Source organism: Pseudozyma flocculosa, assembly GCF_000417875.1.
Source record: "Pseudozyma flocculosa PF-1 unplaced genomic scaffold scaffold00012, whole genome shotgun sequence".
NCBI classification, from domain to species: Eukaryota; Fungi; Basidiomycota; class Ustilaginomycetes; order Ustilaginales; family Ustilaginaceae; genus Pseudozyma; species Pseudozyma flocculosa.
The window spans coordinates 39,908-59,418 of record NW_006920880.1 but is presented as its reverse complement, the minus strand read 5'-3'; the positions used below and the strand labels follow the sequence as shown (position 1 = coordinate 59,418).

Here is a 19,511-nt window from a genome sequence, read left to right as displayed (position 1 = left end):
GGCGCCCGCAACGGCGGAATCGGTGCTGGTGCGCGCAAAACAAGGCACGGCATCTCGTCGTCAGAGGGCCGCCTCGGCATTGTGGAGCCTGACGGCCTTGATCTGCTTGTTGAGGTCGTTGATGTCGATTTTTTCAAACTTGCGCTGCCTCTTTTCGCCCTGGGGCCGCGGGAAGGCGGCGTCGGGGACGAGGCTGACGCCGACGTAGCGACGCGTCTGCTTTTTGCTCGACGGGTGCGGCACCGTGACGAGGTCCGGGGCGACGTAGGTCTTTTGCGCTAGCGCCGGCAGGGCCCCAGTCGAAGTCGAAGACGGGGACGAGGACGAGGACGGTGTGGTGGTGGTGGCTGTTGAGAAGGAGGTGGCGGGGGTTGCGGGGTTGGGGTAGAAGAAGTGGACGTAGCCGGACGAGGTGGCAAAGAGGGTGTGGTCGCGGCCCATTGCGACGTTGGGACCGGCGTGCCACGACGTGCCGCGCTGGCGGTAGATGATCTCTCCCGCCTGGACGTATTGACCTGATCAGACGGAGGAAAAAGGAAGGAGGTGAGATGGTGCGTGGGGGCGCGATGGTATCAGACGTCTGTAGACTCTATCGAAAGGGGGGGGGGGGACGGAGCAGAGGTCGGATCCTAGCTCTCGGCGCGGCGCTACTCACCGGAATGACGCTTGACGCCCAACCTCCTACCGGCAGAGTTGCGGTTGTTCTTTGTAGAGCCGCCGCCTCGCTTGGTAGAGTTACGCGTCTGGACCGAGCCTCCGAACGCAAACGACGGCAGCACCGACGACGAGGGCGAGGGGCCGTAGAAGGGGCTGGCGACGAGGAGCGACGACGTCGAGGCCGTCGAGCCCGTCGTCGCTGCCGCGGTGCGCAGCAGCTGAGGTCGCAGCGTTGCTAGGAGCGACATTGTCGGAGATGCGAGGTGGCGGTGGAGGAGGAGGAGGAAGAGGAGTAGGTGGTGGTGGTGGTGGTGGTGATGGTGGTGATTGCGATCAGCGGTGCGGCCGTAGAAGCGATAGCAGCTGATGGATTGAACGGTGTGTAGGTGCAGCAGCAGCAGCAGCGGCGGCGGCGGTGACAACCAACCTTCTCGCCAGAGGGGCCCGCCTGCCAATTTTCAGTTGGGCGCCACCCTCTCTCTCTCGTGCGAATTGAAATTGACTAGCCAGCCTAGCCTGCTGATGGAAGGGGGCGCCGACTTGGACCGCAACCCGACAACCCCGCATCGGGCAGGCGCGGAAAGGCCAGACTCAAGCAAGAAGATCTCGGAAGCACTGCGAATTTCCCACCACCCGCCCGCCCACGAGAAAAATCTCGCCGGGGGCTCGCCAAGCATAGCCTCTCAGCTAAGGCGGCGGCGGAGGCCAACCAGAGGGCCAAGGTCACCTGGCTCGCTCGCTCTCCATCACCATCCTCGTCACCACCAACCCTTGAACCCCGCACTCGCCCACAACTGCACATTTCGCCATCAGCACCCCAGCGCCCTGCTTCTCTCCACACTTGATCAGCACACCAACCCGCACAAGCTCGCCCGCCACCTCCCACTCCGAGCCCAACATGGTCTGGCCATTCTCCTCCTCGTCCTCGTCCTCCTCCTCGTCGGCGTCGTCGTCGTCGGCATCCACATCACAGGTCGACCTTTCGACGCCGCCGCCACCGTCGGCATCCGCCGCGCCTTCGCCAACGTCGAACTCTGCCGACTCGGACCCGACCGCATACCTGCGCAGCCACTCGTTTGTCACGCCGTCCGCACCGTCTTCGTCTTCGTCGAGCGCTGCTCCCGGCACCGCCGCCGCCGCCGCCGCCTCGGAGCCCTATGTCCCATCCGCCACCTCGCTCCTGTACGACTCGGCGCTCGACGTGTCGGCGCTGCACCCCATGGCCGGACTGCAGAAGGAGGACCTCGAGTACCTCGAGATCGCCGACAACGCCCCCTCGTCGCTCGAGGGCGGGCGCACCGCCGTCCCCTCGCGCGGATGGAGCGACGACCTGTGCTACGGCACGGGAACCACGTACCTCTCCGGCCTCGCCATCGGCGGCCTCCTCGGCGCCCGCGAAGGCTTCTCGCGCCCGCTCGGCGTAGACAACCCCACCTTCCGCCTCCGCCTCAACGCCATCCTCAACCAGGTCACCCGCCGCGGCTCCTTCTTTGGCAACTCGGCAGGCGTCGTCGCCCTCATCTACAACCTCGTCGACGCCGCCATCGACGCCACCCGCGGCAAACACGACATCTACGGCGCCGTCGCTGCCGGCGGACTCAGCGGCGCCCTGTTCAAGTGCACCGCCGGCACGCGCCCCATGATGACGGCCAGCGCAATCATGATGGCCGCCGCCGCCACATGGACAAAGGCAAAGGAGGCCCTCATCTGATCCCCCCCCGCAGCCTTCGGTCGCATGTCTGGCGTGCGATCCTCCCCGCACAATACCTGGCGCACCGTCTCTCTCTGCCCCGCACCCTTTACCCCCTTCCCCCCCCCCCCACTCTCGAGCTACGACGACACAACCATAGATACGACGCCGGGCGGGCGGGCCCTCCTACCGCCCCGTCGAACCCGTCCGACCTGTTCTTGCCCTTTCCCCCGGCTCCTCCGGCTCCGCTCGTCTGCGTGCATCGCATCGTGTACAATACCTAGGCGCCCACCCTCGTCGTTCGCGCCGCCCCCTTCTACATCCAGCCGGCTCATTTCCGCCGATCCACGTCCTGCCCCAAAACACACTCCACTCTTGACTCTGACTTCAGTTGCGTTCGACCCTGTTCCGCCTGGGCAGCGCTTCGAACCGATCAGGGTATGGCAACCACGGCTGCTGCTACCTTCAGGCGATGGGGAAGTCGGCGGGTGTATTGCTGCCGAAACGAGCGATCGAGGATATCAAAAAACAAGCCAAGACAAAGGAGCGTGGGCCTATCGAGCGCGGCCGCATATACCAAGCGACGAGGTGGGGGAAGGGAAGAAAGTGGAAAAGACAGGCGAGAGCCAACGGCGACGCGGCGAGACAAGAGCAACGGACGAGATCAGGACAGCGAGTCTGAGTCGTCGGATCGGAAAGCAATGGCAAGCTGGAGTGTCCATCGTGTAACTGCTCAGGGCGAGATGCGGAACTTGGCAAACAGCTGGAGCAGCGCCGCGTTGGCCTTGGGGTACTCGCCCTTGACCAGCTTGCCGATAATGGGCGCAAAGTCGTCGCGCGACTTGACGCTGTCCCAGTGCTTTGAAATGTAGTCGAGGTGCGCCTGCTGCACCTCGGCGAAGCGGTCGACAAACGGCGACAGCAGGTCGCCGAGCACCGTGCGCGACGACAGCAGGCCGCAGAGGTGCGCAAAGGCGCGCGCCTGGAGGTCGGGCAGGTTGAGCTGGTGGCCCAGGCAGTAGGCCGCGCGCGACGAGAGGAGCGGCGGGTAGCTCTGCGACTTGGAGCCGTCGTGCTTGTCGCCCGAGGCCTCGGGGACGTCGGCCTCGTCGTCGTGGTCGGCGTCTTCGTCGTCGACGTCGTCCTCCTCGTCCGACGAGAGGTCCGACTCGTCGCCGGCCCCACCGACGCGGCGGGTGGGCTTGCGCGCGAACCTCGTCTGGCCGGTATAGAGGTAGAAGATGAGCGCCTGGAGCGTGCCGGGCGTGCACCCGCTGACGTGGACGCGCGATGCCGCAGGGGCCCGTCCGCCGATGGTGGGCCGCGAGCCGTTGGCGCCCATCTCGCCGCTCCTCGGGTAGAGATCGTTGGCGGCAGAGTACCTCCGGACGCGACCCCCTTCGCTCAGGTAGTCTTCCTTGCCCGGCACCACGGGGCCCGTGGCGAGCGAGGGCGACTCGAGCGCGTCGGGCGTCTTGTCCTTGCCCATGAACTTGACAAAGCGCGACAGGCGCGCCTTGCTGAAAGTGTTGGCAAACGGCGACGAGGGCGTCTCGACGGGCGTCGAGCCGTTCGAGCCAGGCACCTTGGCGACGCGGTGGCCGGCAGCGAGGTACGACGAAGCCTCGTCGACGTCGTCCTCGTGCTCGAGCTCGTCGTCGTCGACCAGGTTGTCGTCGCGGCGGATGGCGCCGCTCTTCTTGCGGGGGAACTCGCGGTCGACGTCGTCGTCGTTGTTGTCATCGCCAAGGAACGAGTCCTGCGCGTCGTCGTACTCGTCGCCCCCCTCGGAGCGGCGGTTGAACGAGCCGGGCGCGCGCTCGCGAGGGCGGCCGTTGGAGCTGTAGTCGAGCAGGCCGCTCGACGAGGTGCGTCGAGCCGAGGTGGGGCGCGATGAGAGGCTGGCCGACGCGGTGCGCCGACCCGACTTGCCGCCACCGACCGGGTTGAGGTCCTCCATCGTGTCGAGCTCGAGGGCACCGGTGCGGTTGATTTCTGCGATGATTGCGTTTTAGAGGGGGGCAAAGGGGGACGAAAAGGCGCGTTGTCGGCTCAGTCTGCTGCGTCGCAAGCTCGAGCGCGTGTCGAGTGTCGGCTGCCACTTACCCTTCATGAGGACGGGGCACGCCTTCTTGAGGATGTTGCTATTGGCAAAGACGCTCTGGGTTCCGCTGCCGTGCGAGACGATGAGCTCGAGGTCGGCCCAGGGCTGTCCGCTGATGGCATGGTGGATGGCTTCGAGGGCGTGCTCAGAGACGGCCGTCTTCTCCACGTTGGCGGGCGCAGGCGCTGAGGGCGTGGGGCTGGCGCTGGTGGCGTTGAGCGGCTTGCCCATGGTAGGTCGCGAGCGGTAGGAGGTGCGGACCTGGGTCTTGGGCGGGACTCGCGGCCTGTCGTTGGGGCATGGCGAACGTGCGCAAAAGACGTGGGAGTCAGAGCCTGTATCGTTGAGCAGTGGCCGAGGCAGAAGGTGCGGTACTCACAGGGACTCTGCGCTGCCCAGAGGGTATTCGGCCAGCATATCGATTCTTTCCTAGAGGGGGAGCTGTGGTGGAAGACGGTGACTACAGGTGGGCGCTGGCTCTACCACGTATAAGGAGGGTGGCTGGGGCACAGTGAGCGGAGGGGAGGGAGTCGCTGATGGTGCGAGAGGAGTTGGAGACGATGGCGAGGAGAGGGCAGGGATACCGATGGGGCGAAAGCAAGGGAGCGAGGTTAAGAGGGGAAGCGACGAGCAAGCAGCCCGGCATGGATCTGCGGGGCAGCAGACCAACGTAAAGGTATCTGGGGCAGATGAGGAGGCGAGCATGCGGGCGATGCTGGCGAGGTGCTTCGAGATGGCCAGGACCAGGCTCGAGGGCGTGGCGGGGACGGCCGACCGAGCAAGCGGGGGCCCATGGGCCATGCTGGCCATCGATCAGGACCACCAGCTGACCTTGATCCGGCGTCTAGATCCGGCGTCGAGCTCGATGAAACGAAGCCTGGCCTAGCCTAGCCTGGCCTGGCCAATGAGACGAGGCAGCTGGCTCGAGGGCGCCCGGAGAGGGCAGAGCGTGGGTTGCACATGAAACGATGGCAGCTGGCCAGTCGTCGCCGTCTTCGACGAGCGAGGCTGGGGAGCTTGGGAGCGAGAGAGGGAGGCTGGCTGGAAGAAGCAGAGGCGGCATTGAGTGAGGCAAGCAACGCTAGGAAAGGCCACCCAAAAAGCTGTCAGGACCCCGACCATCGCTGGGAGCACCAAAAATTGAGCGGCGAATTCCTGCGCGCCTGCCTGCCTGTCCGCTCGACGAGGTTCTACAGTACGCACGCTCGCTCTGCCTTTGTCTGGCTGGGTGCTGGAGTGCCAGGCGCGCGCGCGTGTGCAGTGTGTGTACCTGGACGAGGAGGCTCGATATCCGGTCCTCGCCTCTCTTTCTGCCATGCTGCTGCGACTCTGCCTTGGCCTTTTGTCGTTGGCTGCCCGCCATCGAGAGAGCCACCAAGGCAAAGCCAGGCAGGCCAGGCAGGGCGAGGCGGTTTGAGCGCGCCGCGCCTTTTGTCAGCTCGCCCCGGTTCTCAGCTCGCTCGCTCGCTCGTGCTCCGCCCGCCATATGCTTTGCTTCGGGCTTGCTTGCTTGCTTGCTTGCTCGCCAACTCTCGGCTGGGACCGAAGTGATATGAGACAGGGCCAACGAGGCGAGGTCCCGAGGGTCCCGTCGCCGGCTCGCCTCCGCCGCTTGCTCTGGCTTGGCTTGGCAGCAAACCCACGCCGCTCCTTTGCTTCTTGACCGCGGGCGCGGCCTAGTCATCGAGGCCTCAGCGGGTGCACGAGGCAGGACGTACGTCGAGCGCAAAAGCGCGAAGGGTAGCCTCGCGGACGCTTGCGTGCGAAAGCAGCCTCGAGCGCAACACCAAGACATCCATCGATCGCCATCGACGACGACGACAAAGCAAGGCCACGGGCAGCAGGCTGTCAGGCCAGTCGCGACCGATGTCGGCGGGCTTCCGACAAAAAGCCGGCCACTTTTGGCGGGCAGCGGTGGCGACGGGAAGAACAGGTAGAAGCCAAGCCAAGCAGGGCAGGGGACCGGAAACTCCAGGCGAGACAGGGTCCGCCTCGCGCACGGAGAGTTCGACGCATCCATCTCCGACCATCAATCCAGCTGGAGCCAACCAGCCAGGCGGGTTCCCTCTGCCGCGGGCACCTGCTTGCTGCTTAGCTTGCTGCTTTGCCCGCCTTCCTGCTGTACTTCGGGGGTTCCGCCTTTCGCGCGCCCTTGCTTTTGCCTTTTGGCGCCCAGCAGGCCAGGCCAGGCCAGGCCAGGCCAGCCGACAGATCGTGACCTGCAGAACATCATCAACCAGCAGCACGCACGCCGGCAGGCAGCAGCCGCCGCCTGCACCGCGGGAAAGGGTCGGACCCTGGCGCTGTTTGCATAGCTTGCTTGCTTCATTCCCGCCCGCCCGGACCGGGCCGAATCGGATCGGATGCGTCCCATGCATCGCGTGCGTTCCATCGCGGTCCTAAGCCAAGACCGCATCCAGACCGAACCCGCAAAGACCACCCACGTCTTGAACGTCAATCTAAGAATGCTTCGAGACCGAGTCTTGATAGACGCATGGGGTCCGTCGGGCAGCAGCGCAGGCGCGAACGCGTCCGAAAGTATCAAAGGATTAGAGGTACTATACACGCAGTCGATGGCGAAGGCGGTTGGGAGAGCAGCATAGTCAGAATACAGAGAAGAGGCACAAGCGTCGAGCCGCCGCGACACACCATCATCATTGCTGTCGTCGTCGTGACCCGCCAGCTACGAGGCAATCTTGTCAATCAACGTCTGCCAAAAGGCCGGGTCGAAGCCCGGATTGCCCTGCTGGTCGGGCGCGGGCGGCCACGCGTTGCCCGCCCCGTACGTCGGCGGCTGCATCCCGCCGAGCACCATGCCGCCGCCAAAGTTGTTGTTGGTGTTGCTGCCGGCGCTGTGGTTGGCGCCCGCCATCGACTGCGCCCCCAAGTTGCCGCCGACACCGCTACCGGGCTGCATCGGAGGGTAGCCGGGCGTCGGCGCCGTCGCCATGCTCGTCGTCGGAGGCGACGACGACGATCCGACAAAGCTGCTGCCGCCGCCGTTGGCCGCGCCTCTGAGGCCTTGGTTGAGCGTCGGGAAGCCCGGAGCATCCCGTCCGTTGATGCTGGCGATGCTGCCCATGTCCCATCCCGTCGAAGCCGTCAGGCCTCCGCCGGGTGGTCCTTGCTGCTGCGCTTGCCCTGGCTCCATCATCGCCCCGCCGCCCATCGTTGACATTTGCTGCGATGGTCCTTGCCCGTTATACATCGACCGGCCCGGCGCCGCAGATGTCGCCGGCATCTGCATCCCCAGCCCGAATGGCAGGGCACCGAGCCCGTTCTGCGGATACGGAGCCTCGTAGCTCGGCATCGAGGCCGTCGCGAATTCGGCGCGGTACCAGTTGTCAAAGATGGTTTGTGCCTCATCGCTGTTGCCCGCGTTGCCGCCGCCGCCGCCGGTGGTGCCAGAGCCAGTGCCGCCTCCGGCGACATCGATGGGCGAGGGCATCGCGGAGCCGGTGCTGCCCAGCAGCTCCGTCCCAGGCGTACCCAAGGGGCTGTTGGTGCCGCTGCCGCCCCCTCCGTTGCCGCCGCTTCCGACTCCCGGATAACCTCGCGGCCAGTCACCCGAGCTCTGCCTGTACGGCGATGCGTCCATCGACTGCAGGGATCTTGATCCCGAGCCGGACAGCTCGGCGTACGATCTCGAGGCGGACGCGGACGCGGACCTGCGCTCGCCCTCGCCCCGGGCTGCGTCGACCCCCTGCGTAGAGTGGCGCGCCTGCTGCCCGAGTCCCAGCAGCAGGTCCGCAGTGGCATGCTCATCCACGTCGGCCTCCCGAGAGTTTGCGCTGCCGACGGCCTTGCGAGTGGCGGCGCTGTCGCGAGAGTCGTCGCCCTTGGTGGTGGCTGCTGCTGCTGCTGCAGACTCCTTCGTGCGTGACGCCGGCGAATGCGCTCGCGGCTTCTTGGTCGCCTCGTCGAGGACGAGCTGCTTCTTGCTTCGCTTTCGGCCGGCCGTCTTGCCGCCCGGCTGCGCCTTGTGGCTCTGCAGCTCGTCGAGCTTCCCGAGGAAGAGCTCAATCACATGCGCCTCGCGCGTCCGCATCTCGTCGGCCTGGTGGGCAGACTTGCCGTAGTGGATGTTGACGAAATGTTGCAGGTGCCCACGCAGCTGTCCAGCATTGGGCGCGTCTGGCTGCATCAACAGCACCACACCGCATACGAGGAGCGAGTGGAACCACTTGAAGGTGCCAATGTGCACCCGGAGAGCCTGCATCAGCTCGTGCGAAACATTGTCCTTGAGTGGACGCAGCGTCAGGTTGCGCAGCTCGATGTCGTGCAGGGCGGCGTCGAGGCAGGCCTCGCGGCACGGCAGGTACTTGGGATTGCTTGAGGACCGCAGCAAAAACGGGCGGTGCAGCGCGATGCGGACCGCGTTGATCTCGGTGTGCACGAGGAATCGCTGGACGGCCAGGAAGCCGTAGGCCGAGTCGAGGCTGCGGTCGCACTCGACGCCGGAAGAGGTCCGCTTCGCGCGCAAGTAGAACGGCAGGCCATCTTGCAGAGCCCGGATCTCGCGGTCGAGAGCGAGCACGTCGCTGACATGCAGGGTGCTGTCGAGGCTCTGCAGGCTGTCAGATTGCCGCGAAGGTGGAGGGAAGAAGGAGATAGACTTCAGCGGACCGCGACTTCCCTGGCTGAACAGGGCAGCTCCAAATCTGGTCATCAGCGCAACTCACCCAGCAAGGATACGGCCCTCGATCAGGGCGATGTGATGGCGGTAAATGGCGTAGGACATGGGGGTCGGCGGCTCTACCCCTTCCGGCATCTTGGGATGGTTCAGGGGCATCGGGTAGACGTCGTCGTCGACGCCTCCCGAGGGCGGTAGCGTGTCGCAGATGCGGTCGTCGATGGCGGGCGGCCTGCCCGTGGTGACGCTGAGCAGTCGATCCAGGAAGTAGATGCTCGCCCAGACGCGGCGCCGGGCCTCGGTCTCGACGAGGTTGAGGCCGAGCTTTGTCCCATCCCGGTGCAGTCCGATCGTGTAGGCGGCTCGCATCAGGGTGCCGCTAGCCGTGTAGGCCTCGCCGATCCTACGGTCGAGAAGCATGAAGCGGCACGAGAGCGAGGCACCGACGATGTGGTCGAGGTCTTCGCGGCCCATGACGGTGCTGAGATGGAGGCCCTTGCGGGCAGCAAAGTGGTACCTGCGTGCGGCCAGGATGCGGCTGTGAGCGCCCTCGGGCATGTTAGGGTCTTCAAACGAGAGGCAGGAGATGGCGCAGAGGCAGCAGAGGATGACGAAGATGTTGATGTTGTCGGCGGTGAGTTTGGGCCCGTCGTCCCAGAACTTGTCAAATGACTGGAGCAGGCTGCGTCGGGGAAGCGGCTGGCGGATCCAGTTGATCTGCTCGTAGTAGTGGTCGAGGAGCTTGCCGCAGAGCGCGCGGTCGGGAAGGGCGGCCAGCATCTCGGCAGAGCCGCCGAGTGGGGCGCCATACTCGCACATGATCTCGTCGAGGTCTGGCTGGCCCTCGATGGTGCGGATGGGCTCGCGAAAGGCAGGCGAAGGCTTCTTTCCGGGTAGCTTTCCGAGGAGCGTGCCGAGGTGCATCTCCATGGCGCCCCCTCCGATGAAGATGCCCGTCTTTGGGCTGAGGCTGTCTTGATCCGCCGCGGGATCCTCGTCGCTCTCAGCACCGGCGTTGGTGGTGACCGAGAGGCGCTTGGCGCCGAGGTCGGGGTGGATCGCGGTGGGTGATGCGGTCAGCATGGCGGGGTCGGCGGTGCCGGCTTTCACGATGCGGTGCTCGGCGGAGCTGTGCTGCAAGCGGTGGTCGCCGTTGTTGCTGGCCGAGATGGCCACCTCGACGCGGTTCATGAGCGCGGGGAGGTAGTCTTCGAGGAGCTTTTCGAGGCGCGAGAGGCGGGAGCCGACGTCGTTGGCGTCCTCGCCCGGCTGGAAGGTGCGGCATCGTTCTGGGACCTTGCGTGCGATGCAGTGCTGGCAGGGCGTCTCGCGGTTGCACTTCTGCTTGCGGCGGTAGCACTCGGTGCAGGCAAAGTGGACGCGGTTGCGCTTGCCGGTGCCGCGGGAGAGCTTCCTGTCGTCGTTTGGGTTGTCGTAGTTTGAGTTGGGCGTGTGTGGCGGGTCGCCAGCCTCGCTGGCTGCGGCCGAACCGGGGCCGGACGACGGGCCGGCCTGGTTGGAAGCGGACATGGCGCAAAAGGGTTGGCCCGACGAAGAGAAAGAAAGAGAGAGGAACGACGCCTTTTCAGAACACGGGGATGGTGGCTTTGGGTCTGGATGGGAGGCGGATGCGGTTCCGGTGGTGATCGAGGGCGTAAACGGGAGGCGTCGAAGTGAAGCAGCGAAGAGAAGAGTGGATGTCGAGTAGCTAGAGGCAGAAGCTCGAGTAGAGGACCATGATCACTGCTGTGCGAGCTAAGACGTTGGCCGTGGGGGCAGAAGGGAACGGAGGATGCGAAGGATGCGGAGGACGAGGTCAAGGCGGGTGATGGTGGTGTCCGGGAGCGAACCGTCGACGAGCCAGTCAGTACGTAGACCTGTCGAGCTTCGGCAACACCGGCGGTCAGAGTCACCGAGCGAGGGAGAGGTCGCCGTCAGTCGGGTCAGACCGAGAAGAGAAAGCGGGCACGCAGAGAGACCAGGCAGGCGGGCAGGCAGGCAGCAGGCAGGCAGCAGGCAGGCAGCAGGCAGGCAGGCGCGCCCAGTGCCGCGGTCAACTTTCTGGCGCTCGCCCGCTCGCTGCGCAGCTGGGCGTGGGCAGCGCCGGAGGGTTTCCAGGGAGGCGGTTGGTTGACGTGCCTCTCTGCCTGCCTTGACCCTCTTGCTCTTCCGAAGGGGGAAAAAAAGTCGGCGGGCGGCCCACGGCGAAAAAGCAGCCAGGGCAGCAGGGGGGGGCAAAAAATAAATAAAAAATAAGACGAGGTGGAGCGGATTTGTTCGGCGGCAACGTCCGCTACACTCGCCCGCCCCTCGCCCGCGATCCGCAAATAATCACACCCCCGCCTGGCCAGGTCAGCCCACGCTGCTCGGAAATCGGGCGCGGCTGTGCGGCTGAGCAGCTGAGCAGCGCAGCGGTAGCCACCCCAACAGCCTCTCTTGCACCCAACGCGCGCCCTAGCCGCCACCACCGCCTTGACCACCATCACTGCTGCCATTGCGACCGAACTAGCAGGGTCAAGCCGCACAAGCATGTCAAAGTGAGTGCACACGACCGTGCATCGGCCGCTCACACTTTCCGACCGCAGCTCGCTCACCATCTCATCTACCCAACCTCCTTGCCCCCCCGGCAGACACAACCCGGATCTCATCCTCTGCCGCAAGCTGCCGGGCATCGCCATCGGGCGGCTCTGCGAAAAGTGCGACGGAAAGTGGTGAGTAGGTAGCTGTATTTTAGCATGGTCTCTTGACTATCGGCTTCGTTCGGCCCGGCCAGAGGACTGACACGACCCGTCTGCCCTCGCGTCCTCCTCCTTGTCTCCCAGCCCCATCTGCGACTCCTACGTGCGACCGGCGGCGCTCGTGCGCATCTGCGAGGAGTGCAACTTTGGCACCTACGGTGGCAGATGCATCATCTGCGGAAGCCAAGGCATCTCGGTGAGCAGATCTCTGAGCCACATCTCCCGCACCTGGCCCACCCCCCGTCGATCCTGCAGCATCACAGACCGACCGACCAACGCACGCTCGCGCCCTTGCCCACCCTTTCTGCGCGCGCCACGTTAAACAGGACGCGTACTACTGCGCAGAGTGCACGCGGTTAGAAAAGGACCGTGACGGGTGTCCAAAGGTCGTCAACCTCGGCGCGAGCAGGACAGACATGGCCTACCAGCGGAAGGCGAGACAACAGCAACAGGCGTAAGTCCTAGCCGGCTCCTTCTAGGAGGAAGACGGTCTACCCTCTCCGCGACGTCTGCTGAAACCTGTCTGAACCTCACCCTCGATCTCCCTGTCGCTCGCAGATTCAACAAGGGGTGACGTCCCGCCGATCTGTCCTCCGAGCTTACCCTCTCTGCATCACCACTGTACCACTATGACATCGCAAGCACACCCATGCCGCAGCTGGCGAGATCAGTCGCCCGCTCGAGGGCGCCTGGCCAGATCTTTCTCGATCCGCGCTGTGGGAAAAGCCAGGCCCCCGGGCCCGTCTTCAATGCTGCTCGGGGCCCTGACCACACGGAGCCGAGTCGCGCGTTCTCACGGGCATGTAAGAGGACTGGCAAGCATCAGCAGATGGATTTCTACGAGCGCCCGTCCGTTTCCGTGATCTACATGAAGGAGGCGTATCTTCGTCGCGCTTCGTTGGATCGTCCTCGCCCCTGACCAGGCGCGGCCGACACCATGCAGCCGCCGCCGGCACCGCTGCCCTTCTACTGGCGGAAGACGTCGTCCTCGTAGAAGAAGACGAGGACGGCCTCGCTGTCGCGCACCTCGACCTTTCCGTCCTTGGGCACCCTCTCGATGTCGACCTTGCCCTCTGGGACGGCCTGCTTGAAGCTCTGGCCCGCCCACGTCACGCGCGCCGTGTCGGTCTCGTTGACGGCGGGTGCCGTCATCCTCTTGAGCCATGCCTTCTTGCCCTTCAAGGCGGCGGGCATCAGCGACGAGAGGTCGAGGTGCACCGCGTTGTCGCTCGAGTCGCGCTTGTTGCCCCCCGTCTTGCCGTAGTAGGGCTTGGAGTTGATGGCGGCCACCCTGCGGATCTTTTTGCCCTCGTCGCGGTCGTAGAAGGCGTAGGCGGCAAAGTAGTCTGAATCGACGCCCTTGGGCGCCGGCAGCGAGGCGACGCGCTCGGTGCCCAGCGCCTCGGTGACAAAGAGCTGGCCAACAAAGCCCGGGTTGACGCGCGCCTTGCCGCGCTTGGACGAGTCGACGGGGTAGAGGAGGCTGTAGGCCGAGAAGCCGGGTCCGCCGTCGTCGCCGGCCGTGTTGGACTGCTGGCTGGACTGGAAGACGAGGGTGGCGCCCTGGTGGAGGTAGACGGCCGAGGCGTTGCGCTCGGCGTAGATGAGGTCGGTATCGACGGTCCACAGGGCCTGGGCAAACGTGTCGGTGACGTTGGGCTTGCCCGAGCAGGCGACGCTGTTGAACTCGCCGACGATCCACTGGTTGCCCTCGTCGAGGGCGGCCTTGGCCGAGGGGTAGATTTCGACGTCGGCGTACTCGAGCAGGTGGGTGTGGTTGAGGATGTTTGGGATGGTGGCGAGGGCGTCGCGCTTGGGGTCGCACGTGGCAAAGGCGTACGAGTGGATGCTGTACTGGCCCACCTGCTTCTGGTCGTCGATGCCGGCGGGGATGAGGGCGGCGGGCCTCACCTCGAGGCCCGTCTTGTCGGTCGTGGCCGACGAGGCCCACCAGGAGCGCTTGGGGTTGTCGAGCTCGGCGTCGATGCGTCCGGTCCAGTCCTTCCACTGGGCGACGTAGGCGTCGGTCTTGTTCTGCCAGCGCGTCGAGACGTAGTTTGTCGGCTCGTTGCCCAGCTCAAAGTGGCGGATCTTGTCGCGCTGGTAGCGGTGCGAGGCGGCGGCGAGGTCGCGCGCAATGTCGTACGAGTCGTTGCCAAAGTTGAGCGTCGAGACGAAGCCGGTGCCCTCGGGGAAGTTGTCCCAGGCCTTGTAGAACGACGGGCCGATCGTGGTGCGGTAGACGCCGCCCTTTGCGTTGGTGGTGCGCACGGCCGACTTGGTGGCGGCGGGGTCAAAGATCATGCTGTCCATGGTGATGCCGCCGGGGCGGATGACGGGGCGCGCGCCGCGCTCACTGAGGCGCGAGAGGAGCGAGAGGGTGAGCTGGTTGGGCGTCTCTGCCTCGCCAAAGAACTCGGTCCAGAAGGCCGGCTCGAACGAGAACGAGGTGAAGTCCTTGGAGTGGGCAATCGAGGGCGCGCCCGTAGGCTTGTGCAGCTTGACATACTGCTGCTGCTGCTGGTGCTGGCGCTGGGCGTGGTGTTCTGCCGTGGGTGCCGAAAGGGCGAGGGGTGCCAGGGTGGCGGCCAGCAGGGCCGTGGCGGCGGTCGTGGTCCTCATGACTGTCTATACAGGGAACGGGCGGAGAAGGATGGGTCGGAGGAAGGAGAAAGAAGGAGGAGGAGGAGGAGGAGGGCGTGATGGGGATGCAAGGAAGGTGGACCTCGAGATGGCGATTAAGTAGTAGAGTGGTGCAGTCGAAGGTGGGGGCCGACGATGCAGAGCCCCCACCCGCTCTCGCCACCCAGAAGACCTCCCTGCAAGACTCTCTGGCAGCATACACGCACGTCTGGCCGTCAGCCTAAGCCGACGACGACGCTGGGCGTGAGAGGACCAGCTTGCAAGGCACCCCAGACAGGTGATCTCTCGACGTGGGGGGAGTGGAACATCATCGTGCTTGCCTTGCATTGCCGGAACCACCTGGCCGTCGTGCGCGGACAACGACGGCGGTTTCAGCGTTTAGCGCCTTGATGATGGCGAGCAGGGCAGGGAAGAGTAGTGGGGCAGAAGCGCGCGTTGTCAAGACGCAGCGGAGCGTCCAGGAATGCGGGGAAGAGCCAGGCGGCAGATCGACCAACGCCGGGCCTGCAGTCGACTGATGCGGGGGGAAGCCGTACGTCCAACGCCCTTGCCAACCCCGCTGCCGCTGCCGCCGCCGCCGGGGCATTTGCACCACACTCCGGCTGCCCATCAGCAGCCAGAGAGTCGTCTACAGGATATGCGAGCACAACCGAGGGCCTCCGTCCGAGAATGCCGTATCGACGCACCAACACAACAGCAATAGATCTCCGGCCAGACCAGCCGCTCGCTTGCTTTCCTCGCCACCGCGAGCGAGGGCATGGCATGGCCTGGCCTAGCCTAGCCTAGCCTAGCCTAGCAGCATCGCCAGGCCCCACCCTCGGGCAGCGGACCGGCCGCCCCCACCCCCTTTGTCAACTACAGCACCTTGCCGGCCGTTCCTCAGCCGCGCTACCGCAATCAGGCGGCACTATTGTAGCGTCAGAAAACTCGGGCAGGCAGGCAGGCAGGCAGGCAGGCGTACGGTTCCGTGCCGCTTTTCCTCACCCTCTGCGGCTCTCTCGGCATCCGCAACTCAACCAGGCCATCCTTGTCTGCACAGACTTCCCCAAGCCGCACTGCTTGTCCGTCGCCCATAGACGACCCCATGGCCGCCTCGTGTCTGTTACCCGAGGGTCTTGGCAGTCCACGCAGAGGAGAGAGGGGGTATACGGGTGTAGTCGGTGGCAGATGGGCACAATGCCGTCGCGTCTTCGCGTGCGACGACAGATACGGTACGGTACGGCAGGTGGCCGCCTCTCTTCACAGATCGGCAAAGAAGAACTCGGTCGTCGTCGGCAGCTGCGGCGGCGGAATCGATGTCGGGATATCGATCTGCGACGTGCCGTCCAGGGGTCAGGCAGAGGAGGGACCGACAGAGGACCAGCGGAAATCAGCATTCGGCCGCCTCAACCAGGCAGAGGCAGAGGCGGCGCCCCGGCATCGCAACGCATCGTGATGCACTCACCCCTTCGCCCGTCAGGTCCAGCAGCTTGACCTTGACGCCAATCTCGGTGAGGATCTGGATGTACTCGGCCGTCTCCTTGGTGCTCACCACGCCCCCCTCGCCGCGCAGCATGTTGAGCCCGTCGATCCACTCGCTGTACTGACTCTGGTTGAGCGCCTGCAGGTCCGCCAGCGAAACGTCGGGCGCACGCAACAGGCTGAAGACGAGCGAACTCGCAGCCCCGTCTGCGCCGCCGCCGCCATTGGCCGCATGTCCGCCGTGGACACCTCCAGAGGCCTGGAGGCTTACGTCCATCACCAGGCTCAGGTCGATCCGCTCGGGAAGATCGTCCAACCCGCCTCGTATCGGTATCCGCTCCATCGCCTCGCAGTAGTGCAGGTGCTTCTTGTTCGGGCTGAGCCGGTAGAAGCGCCAGGTCTTGCCGCCGCCACTGCCGCCGGAGGCCGCCGCCATGCCGCCACCTGCGCCCTGCAGCCTGCCCCCAGGCATGCCCTGGATCGTGTCCCGTCGTTGGGCGCCGCCGCCCGCCGAGGCGCCCGGATACCGCCCGCCGCCTGCGGCGGGGTTGCGGAACCACGCCCCCTCGAGGAGGCAGTGGATGCGCTGCTGCCGGACAAACTCGTAGCTCTCCCGGTACAGCCTGCCCCGCAGGTTGCGGATCGACGCCCGGCTGGAGAAGTCGTCCTCCGTCTCGAGCTCCTTCATCTGGCGATCGCGCACCGTGCGGTACTCGGACTCGAGAAAGTCGCGCTCGACGTCGTACCATCCCTTGGTGCTCTCGTCGTGCAGCGAGTGGGCCACTTGGCTTCGGACCAGCGCCGAGACGCGCGAAAAGTCGCCCGCCGCCGCGCCGCTCTCGTTCCAGATGCGCAGGAAGAAGCGCAGCGCGAGGTGGTGCACCTTCTGGAAAAAGAGGAGGAACGGTTTGAACGTCGTCGACGTCGTGTACCCGCTCTCGACGTTCCAGTGGTCGGCGAGGATCTCGGTCACCTCGATCGAGGCCCGACCAAATGGGCAGCGCCGTTCCTCGGGACGGTTGATCTGCTCCTGGATGATCTTGGCGTAGAGGTCCGGATCCGCGCGGACAAACGACTCGAGGCAGTCGAGGCCGAGCCACCCGACGCGCGTAAACTCCTTGGCCGCCGACTCTGACGCGAAACCCAGACGTCGCCACTTGAGGCGGGAGTTGGCCGACGACGAAGCCAGGCCGTTTGGCGCAGGATCTGCAGGAGCGTCGGTGATCCTGGCCTGCAGCCAGACGTACGAGAGCGCCGTCACATGGCGCTTGTCGGTCGGCGTGACGGGCGTCTTCATTCGCCGCCGGGCGATGCGGGCGGCGTTGCCCTGATACTCGAGGATCGACGACGACAGCTCGTCGCCGCGGTTGGCGTCCATGAGGCGTGCCACGGCCTTTGGGGTGTCGAGACGCTCGATTTCGGAGATGAAGTCCTCAAAGAGACTCTCGGTGACGTTGCGGATCAGGCTATTGAGAAGACTGAGGCTGTAGAGGCAGAGTGTCGTGTCTGCGCTGCCGAGCCGATGGACGAGCGTCTGCAGAAAAGTGGGCTCGGCGCGGATCTCGCGATAGACGGGCTCGAAACCGTACTTGTAGGCGCGGGTCGCCGCTGCGCCGCTGGAAGAGTTGGCGTTAGCGGCCTCGCCTTCCGTCAGCACCCTGCCTGCTGTGTCGGTGGGCGCGTCGAGCGGGCCTGAAAGGACGAGCTTCTGGAGGATCGCGGTCGCCGGGCGGCAGACGTTGATCCTCTCTTGCGATGCGAGAATGTAGACGACCTGTCGTGTGCGATGGCGAGATGGGGGTAGGCGTCAGGGCCTAGCCGTACGTCGGCAAGGGGCGGGGGAACGGAAACGGCACGGGACGAGCAAGCTCACCTTTGCGATAAAGTTGCCGTCGATGACGTCCCAGCCCTGGTCGGAGCTCTCCATGAGGTTCTGGCAGCTGGTGAGGGCGTAGGCGAGCGTGTTGCCGACGCCGTGGGTCTTGATGATGTGGAGCAGCTCGTTGAGGCCGCCGCGTGCGAGGAACTCTGCGATAAAGGGCTTCTCTCGGATGAGGCGCTGGAGGGTGTAGGTGGCCATCTTGAGGACACGCTCGTCCTGGGACGAGAGCTTGTCGACCATCTCGACGGCCTCGATGGTGGGCGACGAGGTGAGCTTGAAGTTTGCGCCTGCCTCGATCTTGCGCGCCATGTTTGCGTCGTCGATGAGCTCCTCTGTCTCGTCGTCGCGGAGGGCAAACAGGGCGGGTGGTTCCTGCACGCCGAGGTGGGCGTTTGCGCAGAGCTGTCGGATGACATCCTGTACGGGCAGGCTGGGGTCTATGAGGGCCTTTATGGTCGAGTGTTTGTAGGTGACGAGGTTGATTCGGCTACCGGCTGTGGTCGAGGAGACGGAGGCGGCGGGGCGAGAAGAGGTTGTGGTGGCAGCCGAGGACGAGAGCGGGCCATCGCGATGACTGGAATCGGCCGCGGCGGCCGAGGGCGAGATGGGACTAGGTGCGCCGCTGTACGACGGGCCCGCGGAGCCTGCTGCGGTAGCGTACATTGCCGGGTAAGGCTGCGGCGAGGGCGAGGATAACGAGCGAGTGTCACTGCTGCAGGCAGGCTGAGGTGGTCTGGTACGTGGGGGTGGGCGGTAGCGGTGCCGGCCCAGGCCGAGCGGACAGGACGAGGAGGGGTCGGGTGAGCGAGGATGGGCAAGCGGCTTTGGTGGGCGATGCTAGGCTGCCATGCTCTCTATCGCGCCTGGCTTGCGGATCGTCGGGGCAGAGCAAGTGAGCGGCCTGTTGAGGGAGAGGCGCAAGATGGAGCTCCGAGGCCAAGAAAGGGACGATGGAGGGAGAGGTGGGGAGAGCGGTGGTGTGTCGAAGAAGCAACCAAAGGAAGCGGGGGGGCAGCAGAGCTGCGTCGGAAAATGCCGCCGCCCCGTGCGTGTTGGCGGCCAGGCAAAGGTAGCCAAAGGCGCGCAGGCAGAGGAGGCCAGCCAAGGAAAGGGTTCGTACGTGCGCGCTGGCGGGTGCGCAGCTACGCCAGGCACGCCGCTCCCAAGTGCCATCCAACGCTAACCCGCCTCACCTCTGCCTGCACTCTCACCCCTCGCACCTCTGCCGCGCCTTCCTCCTCAATCTCGACCACGATCCTCGAATGTGCGGCCAGCATGCAGTCATCAGGGGGGCAGACTCCAAGCGACAAGCGGCTGAAGACGTAATATGGCAATGCGACACCGGCGGGGTATGGAAGGGCGGTTGGGCAGGTGACTTTGGAAGATCGAGCAGGCGCATACGGCAACGAAAGAAGGAGCACCGCACCGGTCTATACAGGCTAATCGAGCAACAGGTGGACGGACACAGAGAGGAAAGCGAAAGTGCAAGGTTGCAGGTAGAGTGGTCGGTCGGGGAGGTATAGTCCAGCGCTGACGCCAGATCCCCGAGTCGAGCGAGCGAGCAAGCTGGACGAGCATGGCGAACGAGGGTATGGCAGCAGTGAAGCGGGGGAGTCGAGGTAGGTGTGCAAGCAATGACGGCACCTCCGCCCACACCGTCGAGGCGGGGCAAGCGAGGTAGGGCAGAGAGCAAAGATCCAGGC

The 19,511-nt window shown here is 65.3% G+C and overlaps 7 protein-coding genes across 7 annotated transcripts; 2 read left to right on the top strand and 5 right to left on the bottom strand.

Annotated features, from left to right (window-relative positions):
• Positions 1-60: 60 nt before the first annotated feature.
• Positions 61-905, bottom strand: PFL1_03770 (uncharacterized protein; the record flags this gene model as incomplete). Its single annotated transcript, XM_007881294.1, has 2 exons — positions 61-515; positions 656-905. The coding sequence occupies 2 exons, from the start codon at positions 903-905 to the stop codon at positions 61-63; spliced, it is 705 nt and encodes a 234-aa protein (XP_007879485.1).
• Positions 906-1,555: 650 nt separating this feature from the next.
• PFL1_03769 (uncharacterized protein) lies at positions 1,556-2,368 on the top strand (the record flags this gene model as incomplete). Its single annotated transcript, XM_007881293.1, has 1 exon — positions 1,556-2,368. The coding sequence occupies one exon, from the start codon at positions 1,556-1,558 to the stop codon at positions 2,366-2,368; it is 813 nt and encodes a 270-aa protein (XP_007879484.1).
• Positions 2,369-3,080: 712 nt separating this feature from the next.
• On the bottom strand, positions 3,081-4,868 carry PFL1_03768 (uncharacterized protein; the record flags this gene model as incomplete). Its single annotated transcript, XM_007881292.1, has 3 exons — positions 3,081-4,342; positions 4,454-4,737; positions 4,831-4,868. The coding sequence occupies 3 exons, from the start codon at positions 4,866-4,868 to the stop codon at positions 3,081-3,083; spliced, it is 1,584 nt and encodes a 527-aa protein (XP_007879483.1).
• Positions 4,869-7,134: 2,266 nt separating this feature from the next.
• Positions 7,135-10,614, bottom strand: PFL1_03767 (uncharacterized protein; the record flags this gene model as incomplete). Its single annotated transcript, XM_007881291.1, has 2 exons — positions 7,135-9,025; positions 9,134-10,614. 2 exons carry the CDS (start codon positions 10,612-10,614, stop codon positions 7,135-7,137), a joined length of 3,372 nt encoding a protein of 1,123 aa, XP_007879482.1.
• A 999-nt stretch (positions 10,615-11,613) lies between these two features.
• PFL1_03766 (uncharacterized protein) lies at positions 11,614-12,396 on the top strand (the record flags this gene model as incomplete). Its single annotated transcript, XM_007881290.1, has 5 exons — positions 11,614-11,621; positions 11,715-11,795; positions 11,907-12,018; positions 12,149-12,276; positions 12,381-12,396. The coding sequence occupies 5 exons, from the start codon at positions 11,614-11,616 to the stop codon at positions 12,394-12,396; spliced, it is 345 nt and encodes a 114-aa protein (XP_007879481.1).
• A 392-nt stretch (positions 12,397-12,788) lies between these two features.
• PFL1_03765 (uncharacterized protein) lies at positions 12,789-14,444 on the bottom strand (the record flags this gene model as incomplete). Its single annotated transcript, XM_007881289.1, has 1 exon — positions 12,789-14,444. One exon carries the CDS (start codon positions 14,442-14,444, stop codon positions 12,789-12,791), a length of 1,656 nt encoding a protein of 551 aa, XP_007879480.1.
• A 1,260-nt stretch (positions 14,445-15,704) lies between these two features.
• PFL1_03764 (uncharacterized protein) lies at positions 15,705-18,471 on the bottom strand (the record flags this gene model as incomplete). The annotated part of the gene is made up of 3 exons (XM_007881288.1): positions 15,705-15,776; positions 15,910-17,700; positions 17,800-18,471. 3 exons carry the CDS (start codon positions 18,469-18,471, stop codon positions 15,705-15,707), a joined length of 2,535 nt encoding a protein of 844 aa, XP_007879479.1.
• Between the last annotated feature and the right edge of the window lie 1,040 nt (positions 18,472-19,511).